The 18,777-nt window shown below is 45.6% G+C and overlaps 1 protein-coding gene across 2 annotated transcripts in view; it reads left to right on the forward strand.

Moving 5' to 3' along the window:
* Window positions 1–18,777, forward strand: part of DHX15 (DEAH-box helicase 15) — a 77,191-nt gene that overhangs the window by 15,792 nt on the left and 42,622 nt on the right. For both annotated transcript variants that reach the window (XM_075930637.1, XM_075930636.1), the window contains exons 3-5: window positions 2,023–2,216; window positions 5,101–5,260; window positions 5,648–5,866. In XM_075930637.1, the coding sequence (XP_075786752.1) occupies window positions 2,023–2,216; window positions 5,101–5,260; window positions 5,648–5,866 (573 nt within the window). The remainder of the gene's footprint in view (window positions 1–2,022; window positions 2,217–5,100; window positions 5,261–5,647; window positions 5,867–18,777) is intronic.

The following is an 18,777-nucleotide window of genomic DNA, read 5'->3' on the forward strand; positions in this document are numbered from 1 at the left end:
CCCCCCCCCCCCCCCCCGCCCCAGCATGGGCTCCACATGTCACCTGCCCACTAGGCAGAAGCTTGGGGCACCAGGGGGCTCCCTGGTAGTTGGGTCGGATTGCATTGACTGATGGCCACGCCCGTGGGGACTATAAAATAATTCACTGAAGAAGAATTCATGATTTTAGTCGAGTAATCTATTACCCGCTCTCTAGCATCCCTACTCATGCAGAACACAGCACTATCAACATGCCCGCAGTGATGCCTGTGCCCTGTGCTTGGTTTATAAAAATTGAGGCTGAATACATAGGAATTCTGTGTGTATGTTGTCCATCCACGAAGAATTACAAGAATTGTAGTTTTACCATGGACTTCGTGAATTTTGTAAACTTTTAAACAGTGAAGGTTTTTAGAAGATGAAAAGTCTCATTTAAATCCTGTAAACGCTACCTGTGTCCTTTCCTCTCCCTCTGCGCAAAAAACTCCAACAAAAGCAAACAAAAATTGGAATTTTTGGTTTGATAAGATTATTCATTTGACTTAATTTGTGTTTTTCCCCTAAAAGAACTTTACTGAATGGTCATTTAGTTTGTTTGGCTTGTCAGAAATGTATCCAAAGCTGGCTGTCTTAGGGTTGCCAGGCGTCCAGTGTTGGCCTGGACAGTCCGGTATTTGTGGCCTTTGTCCAGTAAAAAAAAAAACCCAGAAAATACTGGACAGAGGCCACAAATACCGAAGTTGGTTACTCTATTCGATTTGAAGACTGCAGTAGTGCAAATACTACTATTTGAAATTCTCTACCATCTGTTACTGGGGTGGAGAACTTAAGGCCCAGGGCCCAGATGTGGCCCCTGACTTCCCCGGATCCAGCCCTCAAGGCTCATGGGGGGCCTCCCTCTAGCATTGGGGAGCCCAAGTGAGGAGAATGTGGTGAGTGTCTTTCTCCTCAGTCGGGCCACAAAAGTGAGGGTTTTTTTCTTCTCATTTGTGTGGGGGCCCTCACCAATTTTTCTGCAGGTCAGTAACAAAGCTAATGAAAGCTCTTTCTGATCCATTTGATATCTGTGAAATGGCTTTCTTACAAGGAAAGTCCATTTTCCTGGTGACAGTAATTTTGGTTCCCACAATGGCATCAGATTCTTACTGATCCGCATGATGCTAAGTTTTATAAGGACTGTGTGGTGCCATAGTTTTATTGTAAATTCCTATCAGGGATGAAGACTGAGTTCTTTATTGTGAAACAGTCGTCTACCTTTGTGCTTGCACGTTGATTCTGGTGAGGCTTTTCTTTGTAAACTTGATGTAAAGAGATCTTGTTTTTATCTGAATCCAACTAAATCCCTGAAGTCCACCCAGCTTTTTTATTTAACACCATTATAGTAGATTCTGCTGTTACCAGGAAAACTTATTCTAAATGGCAGTCTAAGTGTATTTCTCACTTCTGTAACTTGGCAGTCCTGCTGCTTTAAGGTCATGTTGAGACTCTCTCTGTTTAGAGAGGTGGCACTTCAGCAGCTAGCTTCACACTTACATTTTTACTGGCGTCTTGCATAGTGGCGTCATTTTGCTTAACATATTTGAAGCATTTATGTGCATGTTTCTATTCAAGAATCTAAGTACAGCTGTATCCATGTTACCGAATGCACTCTTGCTACTTGTGTCCAAACTTTTTTACTCCTTAGGATTCTTTTTATTCAGATGGTTATTCCTCTTTAGACACATTTTATTAAGTATTCTTGGAAAAAAAAATTATAAATACTGCCAGTACCTATAGTTTTTGGGGACACACAATTTTTTTCTAGCATTGCAACACGTTTGCTTAAACAATGTAGTCGTAGCTGGGTGGGTGATTACATTTTTGGGTGTAAAAAGTACAAAAATAATAAAGCGCTGTAAAACTTAAAACAAAAATTTAGTTTCCTAAAAATTTAAGTTGACGTACCCCCCCAGACTTTTCTCGAGTATCCCTAAGGGTACTCGTATCACTGGTTGAGAAACACTGATTTAAAGTGTGTGTAAATTGCAAATTTTTTCTTTACAGATCCCTCAGTGGTGCGTTGACTACATGCGGTCATTACCTGGACCTAAGAGAGGTGTAGCTTGTACCCAGCCTAGGAGAGTTGCTGCAATGAGTGTTGCACAACGAGTTGCTGATGAAATGGATGTGATGTTGGGCCAGGAAGTTGGTTACTCTATTCGATTTGAAGACTGCAGTAGTGCAAAAACAATTCTGAAGTAAGTATTGTAACAGTCAATTAAAAGCAGTCAGTTGTCTTTTTTTGGGGGGGTAGCAGGCTTGTGCCAGGGGTAGAGAGTCTGGTTGGGTGTCTGGAGTTAGCAAAGTTATGAGAGAACGGAAAAAATATGTGGGCATAGAGGTCTTTCCACAAGGAATAGGAGAAATATAGGGTTTAAGCTGATTGGGCGGGGGGCGTGCAGATTTGCGGGGGAGAAGTGAAAGGACTTGTGAAGAGAGGATTTTCACCTATCATATTGGAGATAAATTGCATATTAATGAATTGCTATGGCTTATTAGAACAGCTGCTGTCAGGAGTTACCTAGTCCAGGTCCTCCAACTACAAAGTTAGGGTTGCTCTCTCACTGAGAGTCACTGTGGGATTCCAGTCACTCCTTTGTTTCCAATCAAGACATACTACCCATAAACCCCTTTTCTTCATTCACACTAACTCCTTTCTTCTCTTCTGGATGTCTGTATGCACATCTTATAGAGCACTTTTGGAGCTGAACGTTGTGAGTGATCATATAAAGGGGAGCAGGGCAATAAATTGGGATGCCTAAGAGACCTTGGTGTATCAGGTGCTTCTGCTACACACGGTTCTTTGTGTATTGTGGTTGGAATGGTAGAGCCCCCAAAGTGCTGGCATATGTAAACCAACACACACTGAGTTTCCCCTCTGATAGGCTCATGTGCAGCTTTTGGGATCCCTCCCCCTGGATTCATAGATATACTTGCTAATATTCCCCATCTCCTACAAGCTCCTGGCTCATTATGGTCATGTGCAGAGATCAGTTGGTTAGTCAAGGAAGTAGACTGGCATTGTAAGGAAATAAAAGCTGACAGTCTTAGCAGTTCAGTCCTTTTATTGTGGTGAGACTCAGTTTATTTGAATAGGGAGAAACAAATCTATATATTTCAAAATTCACCTATAATTAAGACCATGAGAAAATAGATGAAATCAGACTTGTGGCATTGGACGAGGCCCTCTTATTATCTAGAAATGAGTTTTATGACGTTAGAATCATAGAACTGGAAGAGACTGTAGGACGTCATCAAGTTCAGCCCCCTGCCCAAGACCGGACCAATCTCCACTAAATCAACCCATCCAGGGCTTTGTCAAGCTGAGACTTCACCTGTAGGGATGCAGATTCCACCACCTCCCTAGGTAACCCATTCCAGTACTTCACTGCCCACCTAGTGAAACAGTTTTTTCCTGATGTCCAACCTAGACCTCTCCCATGTTCAGGTTGCTCATTACCAAAACAATCCAGAGTATTTCCAGATATAAATACAGGTTAGACCTCTCTGACCAGACACCCTCAGAACCTGACTGGTTACAGATGAGGGATTTTGCCAGACCAAGGGAGGTCATTTCTGGACCCCCCCCCCCCCCCCATCCTCTCGCTGACAGTCCCAACCTCTGTCTTGTCCCACTGGGCTTCCCAGCTCTCCCTTCTCCCCCTTAGCCCAGCTGAGTCCATGTGCAGACTTCTTCCCCTCCCCCCCCAGCTAACAGGTAGGGGCTGGAGCAATTGCCCACCTGCCATGGGCAAGCAGCTGCTCCAGCCCTGTGAGGCCCAGCATGTTGCACTTGGGCTGCTCTGGGCAGGCTGAAGCAATCCCTGCCTATGGCAGAGGGCTATGATGGGGTCACTCCAGCCCATGTGGTCAGGAGCACCTCCTGCCCCAATAGGTTAAACTTGACATTTACCCAGTTAAAGTGGGATTTTACATCTCTACTCCCTTCCTGCCCTGGCTCCGTGCCACAGGCCCGTACAGCACAGCCTCATGTGTTTGTGGTAGAGGGAGGGTCTTGGCATGCTGCTCTTTCCTGCAAGCATCGCCATCCACAGTTCCCATAGGTATGGAATGGAGATCTTTGGCCAGTGGAAGCTGATGGGCATTGTACACCAGCAGAGAGGAGCAGTACAGAGCCACATGCCCCTCACTGTTAGGGCTCATGGCTTCCTTCTGGGAGCGGTGTATACCACTCTGCATGTCTACAAATGTTTGCCCACAGATAGACATCGGTATCCGCTGATCAGCAGGGCTCTACTTGCAGGGGACGTTACAGCGAAAGGAGAGGCTCTACTCCCAGGAGCCAGCGCCCCACACCGGCAGCTCCTCTCAGCGTGTGGCTGAACTGCTCCCAGCTCCTGCTGCCATCTGCGGGTCTTGTCCGAGATAACGGCCACCTTGCCCGAGCCTGCATTACAACCTCCAGCCCCCTCTTAAGAGCCAGCACTTCTTCCTGCATCGCAGGCCTGAGCCCATTCTTAGAGCCCAACAACCATACCTCTTCCTGCATCCCAAACCTCTATCTAGTCCAGTAAAAGTGAGTGGGTGGAGCTTGGGGAAGGGCCAGATTAGATCTTATGTTGCCCTTACATTTTTTTATCTTGGACATAAGGATGGGGACCACTGCTTTAGGAAGAGAAAGTTATTGCCCCAAAGAATTTATAATGTAAGATCACATATACGTGAGTTACAGCAAATGATATGAGGGAGCAGGGGTGTGAAAGATGAGGGTAGAAGTTATATCGGATGTATAGACTAGTAGTGTGCATAACCAGAATCACTTAATCCTTTTCTAGAAATTGTCCTTCTTTAAAAGAAATCCTTAACAAGCTAAGGACCCTTGAGCTTTAGCTCTTGCTTTATCTAATTCTCTTGATTAAAAATGTGATCCTGAGTCTCACTGGGCTCCCCCCCCCCCCCCCCCCCACACACACACACACACATTCCTGTAACCATTTGACCCTGAGTTGTTGCTGTTTGGGGGAGGAATTGGTAGGGTAGAAGTTATTGTGAGTGAGAGAGAATTATAGAATTTTCTATACAGATAATACTTCAATATTAATTTAAAATTATTGTGTTCAGGTACATGACTGATGGTATGTTACTTCGCGAAGCTATGAATGACCCACTGTTGGAGCGCTATGGTGTTATAATTCTTGATGAGGCCCATGAAAGAACATTGGCTACAGATATTTTGATGGGAGTTCTGAAAGAAGTTGTAAGACAAAGATCTGACTTGAAGGTCAGTACCACTTATGCTTTGTAGGAAGCAGTACCTATTCCAATTCTTTTATAGATGTCCTTATGTTTACTAATAGATTTGCTAACAATAAGGATTATATTTGCTTTGAGATATGACTTTCATTCTCTTTAATGAAAGCCATGTAAAAGCAGTTTTGTTATAAAAATTGTTTTTCTAGTGTTTGTTTCAATATATCAAGAAAACTTTTTCTACAGTTTCTCGTGGGTTGATTGTACCAGTAACCAAGGAAATTTTGGAATGCAATACTAAATTTGATCCTTAAATTATATATTTTAAGTAGAATTTCTCACTATCTATTAAATATAGAATACTGTAGGTTCATGATGTTAATTTTGGAATAATGCTTTTTTTCTTCTAAACTTACAGGTTATAGTTATGAGTGCTACTCTAGATGCTGGCAAGTTCCAGATTTATTTTGATAATTGCCCTCTCCTAACTATCCCTGGTCGTACCCATCCTGTGGAGATTTTCTATACTCCAGAACCAGAGAGGGATTACCTGGAGGCGGCCATTCGAACAGTAATCCAGATTCACATGTGTGAAGAAGAGGAAGGAGATCTTCTTCTCTTCCTTACTGGGCAAGAGGTATGTTTTGTATTTATTCATTATAAGAGCTAGGTTCTGAAGCTTATACGTATTTTGTTGCACATTCATGTTTTATATCCTGACAAATGTGGAATTTGTTTCAATTTATTTCAAATGTGGAATTAAGGAATCAGGTTCTGGGGAGTGAGGCAGTAGATAAATGTTGGGCTGATTATGTATATCAAAATTTTATGTTAAAAGAAAACTGCTAAGATTTTAGGGTCAGTCTTTTCTATATGGAAATTTAACATTAGATTCCTAGTCTCTTATTTTTATATAAGTAACTTGAAATTGATAAGTGCTATAGGTGGTAAATCACCAGTCCTTCATAGTCTGCTGTGATGTGAACATATATAACAGGATATAACAAAGTTCAAGCCTTCTCTTCTGGAGGGATGTGAGGGAAGAGTTTCTGGCCCTGGCAGAGGAGGGTGATGGAGCGGTGCTTGAGGCTGCTGCGGATGCTCCCTTGTGTACCGTGGCGTCAGGGGTGTCCATGCAGAGGGTGTCTATAGGGAGGGTGTCCTGGTTGCGCATGTCCAGAGTTTCCACACACCAATCTGCACAGGACCTCCACTTTGATGGTGCAGCCCTGTTTACAGGCACACATTAAGATGCATTGCTTAAACTCCTACATCCCTGTCTGCACGCTCAGGTTATGTGCCCTGGAACCTCCATGTAAAAAATTTAAACCAGGGATTCCTCTGCTCAGCCTTTCTATTCCCATCAGGACAGGGGATAGGGCAAATATATAAGGGTTCAAGAAGAGACAGTCAAAGCTTCACTCTTACTCCCAACCTGACCTGTCCCAAATCAGTGTCCAAGTGTCTTTTTTGGAGGGTGCGCCCGAGGGCAACATGCCCCTCAGACTGTCATGGTGCTCCTTAACTACAGATCATTGGATCATGAGTATGATGCCACAGGGCTATCCACTGTGGCTCTCTTCTACCTTCCATGAGCCTTTTTCGATCCAGCTTCAGGGACCCTTCTTCTGTAGGAGGCTGAAGGGTTTGCTGCAAATTGGGATGGCTGAGGAGGTTCTACATTGCAATTTTTTGATCCCTGAGGCCTATCTAAGGCACCAAGGGGTATGTAGATCTACCCTTACCCAGATGATTGGCTCATCAAAGACAATTCCAGCTGCAAGGTATGCTGAAATGTGGATTTTCTGCTCTGGCTGACACCACCTCAGCATGTTGGTAAAAGTCACAGCCAGTACTGCTCAAATGGGTAGGTCACAGGCATGGTACTTGACTTAACCTCCGCGAGGGCTTCCCTCCTTCCAGACAGGCTTCATGCCTTTGCAGACATCATACCCCTGCTAATCACTTCCGATGTCCATGGCCACAATATTCTTTCAGCTGCTCAGGCACATGGTGATTTCCACTTACATGGTCAAATACACCAGGCTCAAGATGCTTCCCCTTCCATGTGCATCCTCCAGACATTTCCTCAGCAGGCTTGTGACCGTTCTGGCTCCAGTCTTCTACACTCTCACCTAGTGGTCCAGCAATGAAAGTGTTCTGAGGAGAGGCTCTTTCCCCACTCCATAGAGCCAGGATTGGATCCCCACTCCATAAATCCAGTATTGGATGCCTCAGATCTGGGATGGGGCACCCATCTAGGCGACCTCTAGACCTGAGGAGGCGCTTCACATAAATGTGCAAAAGCTAAGGGCGATTCTCAGAGGTGTGCGAGGTCTTCCTCATCTGGTGGGTGGAGTGGTTTGTGTCTTCAAGGACAACATGGCCACATCCAATGCCCAGAGCTCTATCCAGAATGCTCTGTCAGGAGGCAGTCTGTCTCTGAAACTTCTGCATCCAGTGCCTATATTCACCTGGAAACCCACTATCTCCCAGTTAGTGGGCAGTTCTCATCTCACCATGAGTGAGCTCTCTATCCACAAGTTGCTTCCATATTCTTTTGGAAGTGGGGCACTTGGCAGTTGTATCTCTTTGCCGCTGAGCAGAACAGGAAACTTCTGCTCCATACCGCATGCGAGATTGGGGTCCCTGATGCGTGCCTTCCTCATCCTGTGATTGTCTGACGTGTTTTATGTATATTCCCCTTATTGCTAAGCTCTTTGCGAATGTCAATCAGGACAGAGCCAAGGTCACTCTCATCATGCTGGTGTGGCTTTGCCAGCACTGGTTTGCCACTTTCTGAGCCTCGGAGTGATTCCTCCTTGCCTCTCTGTCCAGACCTGCTCTCTCAGGATCATAGCCATCTACTCCTCTGGGACCTGTCATTCCACTTCATGGCATGGCTGCTCAGGTGGCCTTCCGGGTGGCGATTACATTAGTTACAAGAGTTTCTGATCTGCATGCCTTGACTTCAGAGCCCCCCTTACACTATCTTGTTTAAAGACAAGGTCCACCTTCAGTCATACCTCCCTTCTTCCTATCCAAGGTGGTCTCGCAATTCCACATGGGTCAAAGATGTCTTCCTCCTGGTATTCTCCCTGAAGCATCATACATCCAATGAGGAGAGGTGACTGCATGCCATGGACTATGACATGGCCCTCGCTTTTTATATTGACAGAAAAATGCTATTCCATAAGTCACCCCAGCTCTTTGAGGCATACACTGAGAAGATGAAGGAGCTCCCAGTATCGAGACACAGGATCTCCAATTGGATATCCGTGCATTCAGACATGCTACCAGCTGGCAGGAGCACAGCTGCCCCCACTTTTCAGGGCCCATTCAACCAAAGAGCAAGCCTCCTATGCAACCTTTCTTGCTAATGGTTCTCTCCAGGAGATTTGCAGGGCTGTGGTGTGGTCTTCGGTGTACAGCTTTTCTATGACTCAGGGTGTTGTATAACAAGCCTGAGAAGATACAGCCTCCGGAAGAACTGTGTTGCAGTCTGCATGTCTGTACATGCAGAAGTTTCCTGTTCTGCTCAGATGGGAACTCCTCCCATCTTCAGAGATACAGCTTGCAATTGCCTAAGTTGAATAGACATGAGCAAGCATTGGAAGAAGAAAAGACATTTCCATATTGTTCATATCCATTCAACATCCTACCCTTTCTCTTCAGTTGTGTTGTTTTCCAACAAGAAGGAACTGAGGGGGGAGCGGTGCCCGGATGAGCCCTATATAACACAGCATATGAGTGACATTTCAGGGGACGCCTGAGCCAGCTCCTCCATTTTCTATCACTGGTGCCTCTGGCAAGCGTGAACACTCTACATTGAATGAGCAACACATCACAAAAAACACCAGATACAGAAACAGGTAACTGTCTTTTTTTTCATATAACTCTCAAGGCATACTTCATACAAAATTTCAGTCTTGTAAAAAGGGCAAACATAATCTTTGCAAATGCCACTGCCTTTTCTGATGAGCTTGGTTTAGTATCACAGAGATGCTTTTGAAAGTAATGGTTGGCTTTCATACAGATAGCTCCTTGCTTGCTCAGCATTTTTCCTATACTTGATTTTCCTTGGCCCTTGTCTTTCCCTAAGACCCTACTGTTTGTACTGCAGATAGGACCTTGGAAGAGGTTTCTAAGGGTCACAAAATTCAGTTTCTTAAAGTTAGCCTAATGTGTTGCTCATAATATGACTATTAAAACATTTTAAACCCTGGTACGGTTCATTTGCTTTGATATTCAACATTTGCAGGCTTCTCCTTGGATAGTCTTGCTAATCATACAGTTGTGTTTCTCTGGTTAAGATTCAAGAGAGTTAGTTACATGATGTAACGGCTTCTGGTATCCTGTACTTCTTTTAAGACACCAAGATAGCACAGAAGCAGAGGCTCTGGTCCTGTTCCCTACCTAGATTCTCCCTCTGATATCCTGCTCCTAGATCAGTGAAAGTGAATAGAACCATTCAAGGTATAATCTGTCAACATTTCTGACTCAGATAATTTTTTCCTCCGTCTCACAATGTAGAATGTGACCTTGAGAATGGAGATTTAATGAGATTGCTGTGAGATTTTTTTTTCACATCTGGATTAAGTAAACAGCTTGAAACTTACCTGATAAACCTCTGTTGAGAGAGTCTGTTCTGTAATTTGGTACATTAGAATGCTTAAAAATCCCCTCACTTCCTTGAGGCTTTTTAATTAACTAAATGAATGGGTTCAGATCCTTGTTCCCATTCAGATTCCAGTACCTGAATTAGGAAAATGGCCTTTCTTCTGTGTATTGACTTCTGACCTTTAACTGTGTAATGAAGTGAAAGACAGAAACTGCTCCAGAAAGATGACTTCTAAAAGGTTTTTTTATGAGAAATTTGCATTGACTGATTTGGAAGCCTAGTGGAGAACTAGTGAATGTGACATCACAAGAGTGAAAGCCAGTAGAGAGGAAAAGGAATACTTACGTTAACATTTTTAACGTCTTTAACTTAACTGATTTTAACAGCTGTGATAGAGCTCCTACTCAAAACTTGGTGGGTCCTGTGCTTTCAGGCAGATTTTGCCTCGGGCTTTCAGCAGTCCTCAATTTAGGCACCAAACCTAGGGCATCAGCTTGCTGTTGGTTGAGCTGCTCATCATTGGCCAGCATAAGGTATAAACTCCGTAGTGTCAGTGGACTCCCAAATAATAGAGAGGGGGGGTAAACCTCTTTCCTTTCCCCAGCAGTCTTTTCTCTGAGTTGAGATGGGGAAGTGGTTGCTGGTGGGGATCCGGGCCCACCCTCTTTCAGGCTCCATTGCAGGGCCCTTTAATGGTAGCTGCCTATAAGGGACTCTAATACCAGCTGTGATATGGCTACAAAAAACACTGGGCTATTTCCCCAGTACCTTCCTTCCTTTCAGGCTCTTTCTGGTATGTGCTGTTGCTTGTTTCTCCTAAACGCCCGGCAGCACTCCCTCTTTCCTTTCAGTCACTTGTGCACCAAAACTAACAGCAGGGAAGCTCTTCTTATAACTGGTCTCAACTGGTTCTTTAATTGGCCCCAGGTATTCTAATTAGCCTAGGCTCACCTGACTCTGGAGGCCCACCCAACCAGCTCTAAGTGCTTAACTGCCCCAGTTGACTCTGCTGGCTCTGGACTAGTCACTTCCAGTTACCCTGGGTACAGAGATGTTCTCAATCTGAGGCTAATATACCTCCCTTCCATTACTCCTTTGTGTATCTCTGACCTGACTGTCACACAGCTTTGAAGGAAGCCTTTGTTATAGATTCAATACATATATTTGTCCCGTTAATGTGTTACAGTATGGATGTTAAATTACGAGTAATTGACTAATCGAATAGTCGATGCATTTTGCTGTCGCTTTTGAAGTGTAACAGCTCTAGGCAGCAAGGGAGTGGGGAGCTGTTGCTACACTTCAAAGCCTAGGGGGATATTTGAAGTAGAACCAAGCAGAAAAAATTCAAGATTGGTTTATATATCATAAAGAAACCAAAAAAGGGCAAAAGAGCTCACTATAGCAGCAACCTACAATTCAGTTTCTAAAGGGGTGTTCTGATGTTCTGAAAACTTACTATGTACACAAAGACTGAAAACTTACTATACACACAAACAATAGGTTTCTGAAGGCATGGTTACACACAGCTGCCCCTGCGTATGAGAGGAGATAGATGGATGGCTGCATCTAACCAGGCATGTTAACTGATGAGCCCAGGTTAACCATGTAATCATTGGTTAACCATGTAAATGGTTATACTTTTACATCCCTAATCTACAAAACTGGTATTACACTTGCTGGGGTCCGGGTCCAAGTCCAAGCCCCACTGCCCAGGCCTGAAGCTAAAGCCTAAGCTCCACCATGCAGGGTTAAGGTTAACCCTTGGACTTCAGCTATGGTCCCGAGTGATGGGGCTCAGCTGGGCTCAGTATTCAGTATCTTTCCCCTCCCCCTCTTCCCTGGAGTCATGAAATAAACTTTGTTGTCAGAAGGAAATCACGATGCAATGAAAAAATGGCTAGACTACGTGATTTGATACATTTCTTCTGGCCTTAAAATCTGTTGTTTCAGTATGGATGGATTATGAGGAAAGAATTTAGCAAGGTTAAGGAAGTGGCTTGGCACACCAGATTGGCAAAAGTATTTCTGTCTGGGCTTGGTGAAAATACTAGGTAGATAAGGGCTTAAGTTGAAGTGATGACAGCATTGGTCAGTGTGTTCCTCTTCATGCCTCAGTGTTCCAACATAAATCACTTGTGTTTAGGCCAGGGAAAAACTGCATATTGGGATACGTTCATCCTGATTGTTGATGCAACGAGGATATGAATTCTTAATCGGTTAAGGCTACGCTCCTCTCCCTGCCCCCATGGCAGGAGTGGGAGGTCTGGTCCAGCCCAGTGGTGGGCAAGTGCTCACCATCTCCTTTAATTGGTTAACCCATTGAACAGGATTTTACAGCAACCCTAACAGTAACCCTTTCTTGTATTCAAGTGCTGAGCCTTTTTCCCCTATGGTTGCCATGATAGTCTTCCCCTTCCACATGCATTTATCCAGAGGACAATTTTTTGAGCCACTATTCAAGAAACCCTTTATTTCTTACATAAATAATATATTGTGTGTGTGTGTCCCTCCCTCCCTCCAGTTGTAGCAGGGAGTTTCATGAGCAGATGGTGTAGTTTCTTTTCGTATTCCTCAGTGGAATCAGAGGAAAGAGGCCTGTAGAATGTGGCCTCCTGTTGGTAATCTTTCCTGTTCATGATGACTATAGTGGTTCCTTTGACAGCCTCTCTTATTATAATGTTGGAGTTATTTTTGAGGCTGAGGTTATGTCTCATGATATTGTTTGTCCACAGTGTCAGCCTGTGCACGTTGCAGAAGCAATCGGTGTAGAAGTCCATACTCTCATTACAACTGTTAGGAGGCATCCACATAAATGTCTACCTCTTGTGGGATGGATTGGGGGCGGATCCTGAGGGTCAGTACAATGTTTAGTGGTGTGTTAGAAATATTGAGCATCATTTACTGTTGAGCATCACTTGCTGTTTAAAAGATTGATCTATTCTAAAATACACATGCTGACTCAGATTGTCTGGAAATTATCTACTTCATGGGCATATGAGGTAGGATTAGTACTCCAAGCATGGGGTTGTTTGAGCAAGGGAATCCTGATTTAGTCCCCCCTAAAAATCAACTGGTTACTTTATTTGGCATACATTGAAGCTCTGGGTATGGCTGTAATCCTACTTGAACTAAGCACTGCATGGCACGCTGCCATTTTGGGATAGGCAATATTGTCAAAGATATTTTGGACAATGTTTAGAACTCAAGGTTAGGTTGAGCCTCACTCATGAGCCAGAAAGAAATGTGCTTATACAGTAAAACTAGGGCTCATTTTAAGCCAGAACTTTGGTCAGCATCAGGGGTGTGCCACAGGACTCCTCGCTGCTTTTGGTCAGCAGTATGCTATCAAGTAACTGGACGCTTCTGGTGATATACTGTGGCAATTAAATCTGAGCAACATCTTTGTACTGTGAGTTCAAGTCCTACGTATGGCAGCTTTCAGAAAATAGGCAGTGAGCACCAGTTGTTCATGTCAAGTTTTGTCCTCCTTTTTCTCTAATGTCACAGACTCTAACTTTGCTAGTCAAGGAAACTAACATGAGGGGGGAAATGAAAGATTCTAATAAGCCATTAGGTGAATGTAATCATGACTCAGGAGCTTTGCTTGTTTCCCGAGTAATGGGGACTGAGTATGATTGAAAAAAAGCGAGTTGTTTGGCCCTTCGGTAAAAGGATTAACATGCCCCTAACATGAACTGAGCACAAATCTGAAACATTTTCGGTGCTGCTAAGAAAGATTGAGTTTGGAGCAGTGAGGAGGGTTTGTGTGCGTGTACTGAAATAGTGCAGGAATTGTGGGCACTCAGGAGAGTGCAAGGCAGGGAATCTCCACCTCTGTCCCTTATTAGTCTAAGGGATCATACAAACACTGTTCTTGAAAACAGAGGTTGGTGACTGAGGAGTTGACAGAAATGGGTTTCCAAAGAAGTAACTTTTCAGTGATCCCTCAGTGAATAAGGAATTGTCTCGTAAAGAACCTTTGTCTTTGAGAACTCAGATCCTGACATAGCAGAATCATAAAGGGAAAAGTCATACATTCTTGGGAGAAAGGAAAATGGAGCCATCTGCTTCCTCATCCACCATAATTTTTCTCCATAATCCCTTTACTGAGGAAGGGACTCCAGGGCTCCTTAATCTTCATTTCCTTATTTCAGGAAAGGAGTTCAGAACTCCCTCAATCTATGCAGATATTCCAAGGAAAGTGAGTGGTTGGTACAAAGATCTAAGGTAGATCGTAGCCTTTATACAGTAATTAAACTCTGATAAAGTTATGGGAGCATTCATCCCTCATTGGGGAGGAATAATGATTCAGGACTTCTGCTCTTTTTGTCTCTTGTGTAATTGCAATGCAGCTCTGCTGTTCAGGTTTACATGAAGATTGCTATATCTGTTTCTATGAAGCATAACTGCAGCCAGCCTTTCAGTAGGAATCTATGTGTGGTCACAAATCATTATTTGGGTTCAGTACTTGAAATGTAACTTTTCACTTGCAAGTTCCATAGATTCTGTAGTATGCTCATATAAGGCTTTTCTGATGTTGGCATTGTAGCTATAGAAAAGGCAGATGCCTCTTTTCTATTTATATGAGGTGCAGATTAGACACTTTTATTGTATTCTCAGCTGTGCTGGTAATACAAGTTGGCATTGTTCAGTTATGCTTCTTGGAGTATTGTCAGTGCTTGCTTGCAAGAAGCACTTGCATCCTGCATAAGCCCAGGGCCCTTGTGAAATCTTAAATTGTTGGTAGATGTGCAGACTTCATTTTGAGCTATGGAATTAAGTAAGGTTATATAAGGAGGCATAAACCTCATGCCCGCTTAGTTTCTCATAGTAGCTGAAAAAGTCACTGATTGCTGATTACTTGTATTTTTGTTTTTTCCTTTAATTAAAATCTAGTTTTAATGTATATAGTTAAAATTCGTTTTAACCAAAAATGTGAGTGCTTAAACCAGGGGTGGGAAACGTCAGGCTCAGGGGCTGGATGCGGCTCTCGGCTTGCTTGGATCTGGCCCCCAAGGCTCAGCATTGGGGAGCCCATGCTGGCACTTGAGCCCTCCTGCCCCGTACCCATAGGGATGGAACACACAAAATTTACTAGCCTGGGCCCCTCTAGGCTCTGGGGTGCAAGGAGAATGGGGGGAGTTGCTTTTTCTCAGTCAGGGGCTTCTCACTTGTGTTTTGTCCCTGACTGCTTTTTTTTTTCTTCTGAGGGTCAGTATAAGGATGTAATTAACTAGTTGCTTCCCCTCCCTCCATTTGCTGCTTCTATCAGATAGGGGCAGCAAGGGGGGAGCTGGCTTTAAAAGCCGGATTTCCCCCCAGCACCATCTCTGGGGGGCAAAAGAGTCAGAGGCATACAGGGGGGGGACCAAGTATGAGCCAGGAATAAGCCAAGCTCCTACTACATGTAAAAGGCAGAGCCGCAGCTAGGTTAGCTTCTGGGCCAGATAGCTACTAAGTAGCTGATTACCAGCAATTTAACATCCCTAGGTCAGCAGTCGCTGGCCTAAACACTGGAGTGGAATCTATCCCTTGTTTCTCAACCTTTTTCATACTTGTTGCCTTCCTAAACGATCAGGGGTATTTCAGAGACCGTTGCCACTCTATATTCCTGTTCAGAGGCAATGTGAAGTATACCTAAACCAGTGGTCTCCAACCTTTTTATGCCAAAGATCACTTTCTGAATGTCAGAACAAGCCAAGATCTACTGCCCCATCCTTCACCCAAGACCCCCATTGTTCCTTGAAGCCCTGCCTCCCTCTCTCCCTCTCTTCCTCTCCCTCCCTCCCCCCCATCACTTGTTATCCCCATCCCTTATAAACTCTCAGGGTACAGCTACACTACCGCTTTTTTTCAGTTCTTTTGTAGAAAGAGGTTTTTCCAACATTTGGCCTGTCTAGACCGGGCCAAAGGTCAGAAAAAAACCCTTTTCGGAAGCCCCCTTATTCCTTATGGAAAGAGGAATACCGGAGTTAGAGAGCATGTTTGCACGTGGAAGAGTTTTTCCAAGATACCTCTGGAATACCAGAAACTCCTGCAGTCTAGCCGTACCCTCACTGGGTTGAGACAGGATGTGTGGGCTCTGGGGTGGGAATGAGGGATTTGGGTGTGGAAAGGGGTGAGAGGTGCAAGCTCTTGAGGGAATATGGATGCAGGAGGAGGTGGAGAAGGGGTTGTTGGCTTGGGGAGGAGGCTACAGGCTGAGGAGTGTTGGGGTCAGATGGAGGGTTTGGGTACTGAGCAAGCCAGAATCTTGTGGATGTGAGGGCACAGGGCAGGGATGTTGGGAGTATGATGGGCTTAGGACAGATTTTCAGTGTGTGGATGGTGCAGAAGTGTTTAGGCAGAAGACTGAAGATGTGGGTGTGCAGAAGTTTGAGGATGTGAAAGGTTCACTACAGGAGGTTCCAGTGTATGATAGGCTCAGATCTAGGGTTGGGGGGTGGTGTGGTGTGGTGCAGGAGTGTTAAGATGCTGCGGACACATGGGGGCAAGGCCCCAATTGGGGGTTTGTGGCCAGGCATCATTTTTAAATAAAATGTTAAACACAAAGTTTCATTCATGAGAAGGGCGGGGAACCTGTTTTGAGTCAGGGGTCACTGACCCACAGAAAAGTCAGTTGTGGCCACACAAGTGAGATGCAAAAAAAAAAACCCTCCTCCAAACCCCTCCCCCAAACCTCACTAATGTGGCCCCAACTATCCTGGTGGAAGTAGGGGACATGGTACTGGGGAATGGTGCTAGTGGGTGCTGGGGCAGGGGACAGAATGGCAGGGGGCAGGTTGCCAGTGGGTGCTGGGGCAGGATGGGGTTCTGTGGCAGGGGACAGGACGCCAGTGGGAGCAGGGGACAGGGTGCTGGGGCAGGGTGCCAATGGGGTCAGGGTGTTGGTGGGAGCACGCGCTTCCCCGGCACGTGCTTCCCCCTGGGACTCCGACCTCCTCCCCCACACACAGAGGAGGGAAACCCTGGCATGGCCCTCCTCCCAGGACTCTCTCCCCCGCCCCTCCCTCTGAGGAGGAAAGCCCCAGTAAGTGCCTCCTCCCAGGACTCTCCCCTTGCAGAGGAGGGAAGCTCCGGTGCGTGCCTCTTCGGGGGGACTCCTCCTCCCTCTGCCCCCCTGCAGCAGAGGAGGGAAGTCCCAGTATGGGACGACTCTCTCCCCCCCCCCCCCCCCCCCCCCCCCCACACAGAGGAGGGAAGCACCAGCAAGTGCCTTCTCCCAGGACCCCCCCTCTCCCTGCAGAGAAGGGAAGCCCCCGGTGCGCTCCTCCACTGGTGACTCCTACCCCCTTTCACTCCGCGCAGCAAGTCCCCGGCGTGCCACAGACCTGGGTCTGGTATGGCACTGGCTGTTTGAGGGAGGGGGAGCAGCTGGCGCACTTCCTGAAACCCCAGAAGTGGCGCACAGCTGCTGGACTTCCTTCCACCCTGAAGGAAGCTGGCACTACCTCCAGTGTTGCTGAAGATAAGTAGTGGGGTTTCTTCGGGGTGGGGAGAAATGGGGGTTGGTGACCACGGACCTAAACCATCCCTGAAAGGTGTTTGTCTCTAACCCAGTGGTCTCCAGCCTTTCTAAGCATGAGATCACTTTTTGAATGTAAGTGCAATCCAAGAGCTACCTCAAGCTCAAATTCCCTTGCACTGTCTTCTTCTTGCCTCTTCTCTGAGGCCCCACCCCTGCTCACTCCATCTTCCCTCCCTTTCACCAGGCAGGAGCAGTGGGTTGGAGCGCAGGCTCTTGTCTTAGATTAAGGGATTTGGAGTGCAAGGGGGGCTCTGAACTGAGCCTGGGGCAGGCAGTTGGGTTGCTAGAGGGGGTTCTAGGTTCAGGCTTTGGGAGGGTGCTGGATGCAGGGGTGCTTGGGGCTAGGGAAGGGGTCTGGGGTTCGAGGGGGTTCATGATTGGGATAGGGTTTCAGGATGTGGGCTCTGATTGGGCACTGCTTATCTCAGGTGGCTCGTGGGTGGTGGTGCAGTGAAGCTAAGGCAGGCTCACCCCTGCCCTGGCCCTGCACCACTCGCAAAAGCAGCCAGCAAATTCCCTCCCAAAGTCTGTTGTGCCCCCCGCTCTGCCCTGTGGAGATAGGATACAAGGTGGGAGAGGGGGCATCTTGACATCAGTGCACAACTTCTCCCTTCCCTGCCCTGCACAGCAAGCAGGAGGCTCCCGGGGGAGTTGGAGGCGGCATCTCCAAGACAAAAGGGCAGGAGATGTGCAGCTGTAGGGGGAGGGGCATCCGAAGTGCCAGCAATTGATAGCCTCTTGGCCAAACCAGTCAGGATCACTTGTCAGAGGCTCCAAGATCTACCAGTAGATCCCGATCTACTAGTTGGTGATCACTGCTCTAACCTATATGTAAAAACTGCGGTAACTGGGTTTCCGCAGTCTCTCTTGGTAACCTTTTCCAATAGTTAAATATCCTTATTGTTAGACTTTCTGAATATCTAACCTAAATCTCCCTTGCTGCAGATTGAGAAGATTGCTACTTGTCCTACCTTCATAGAAAACGCTTGTTTCCTGTCATCTTTATATATATTTTAAAACTAAATATGCCCAGTTTTTAAATTTTTTCTCATAGAGCATGTTTTCTCTATCTTTTATTACTTTTGTTGCTCTCCTCTGGAGTCTCTCCAGTTTGTCAGCATCTTTCTTAATATGTGACAGACACCCAAAACTGGACACACTGCTTCACCTGAACCCTCTGCAGTTCCAAGTAGAATAGAACAAATACCTCCTTTGTCTTAATATGAAAGTCCTATTAAATACATCCCATAATATTAGCCTTCATCACTGCATCACATTGTTGAACCATATTCAGTTTGTATTTCCTTTAAAGATACTCAATTTGTTAAGGTCTTTGTGAATTTTAATACAGTTCTCCAAAGTGTGAGATTCCTTCTAGCTTTGTATCCTCTCCTGATGC

This window comes from Pelodiscus sinensis, chromosome 5, assembly GCF_049634645.1.
Source record: "Pelodiscus sinensis isolate JC-2024 chromosome 5, ASM4963464v1, whole genome shotgun sequence".
NCBI classification, from domain to species: Eukaryota; Metazoa; Chordata; order Testudines; family Trionychidae; genus Pelodiscus; species Pelodiscus sinensis.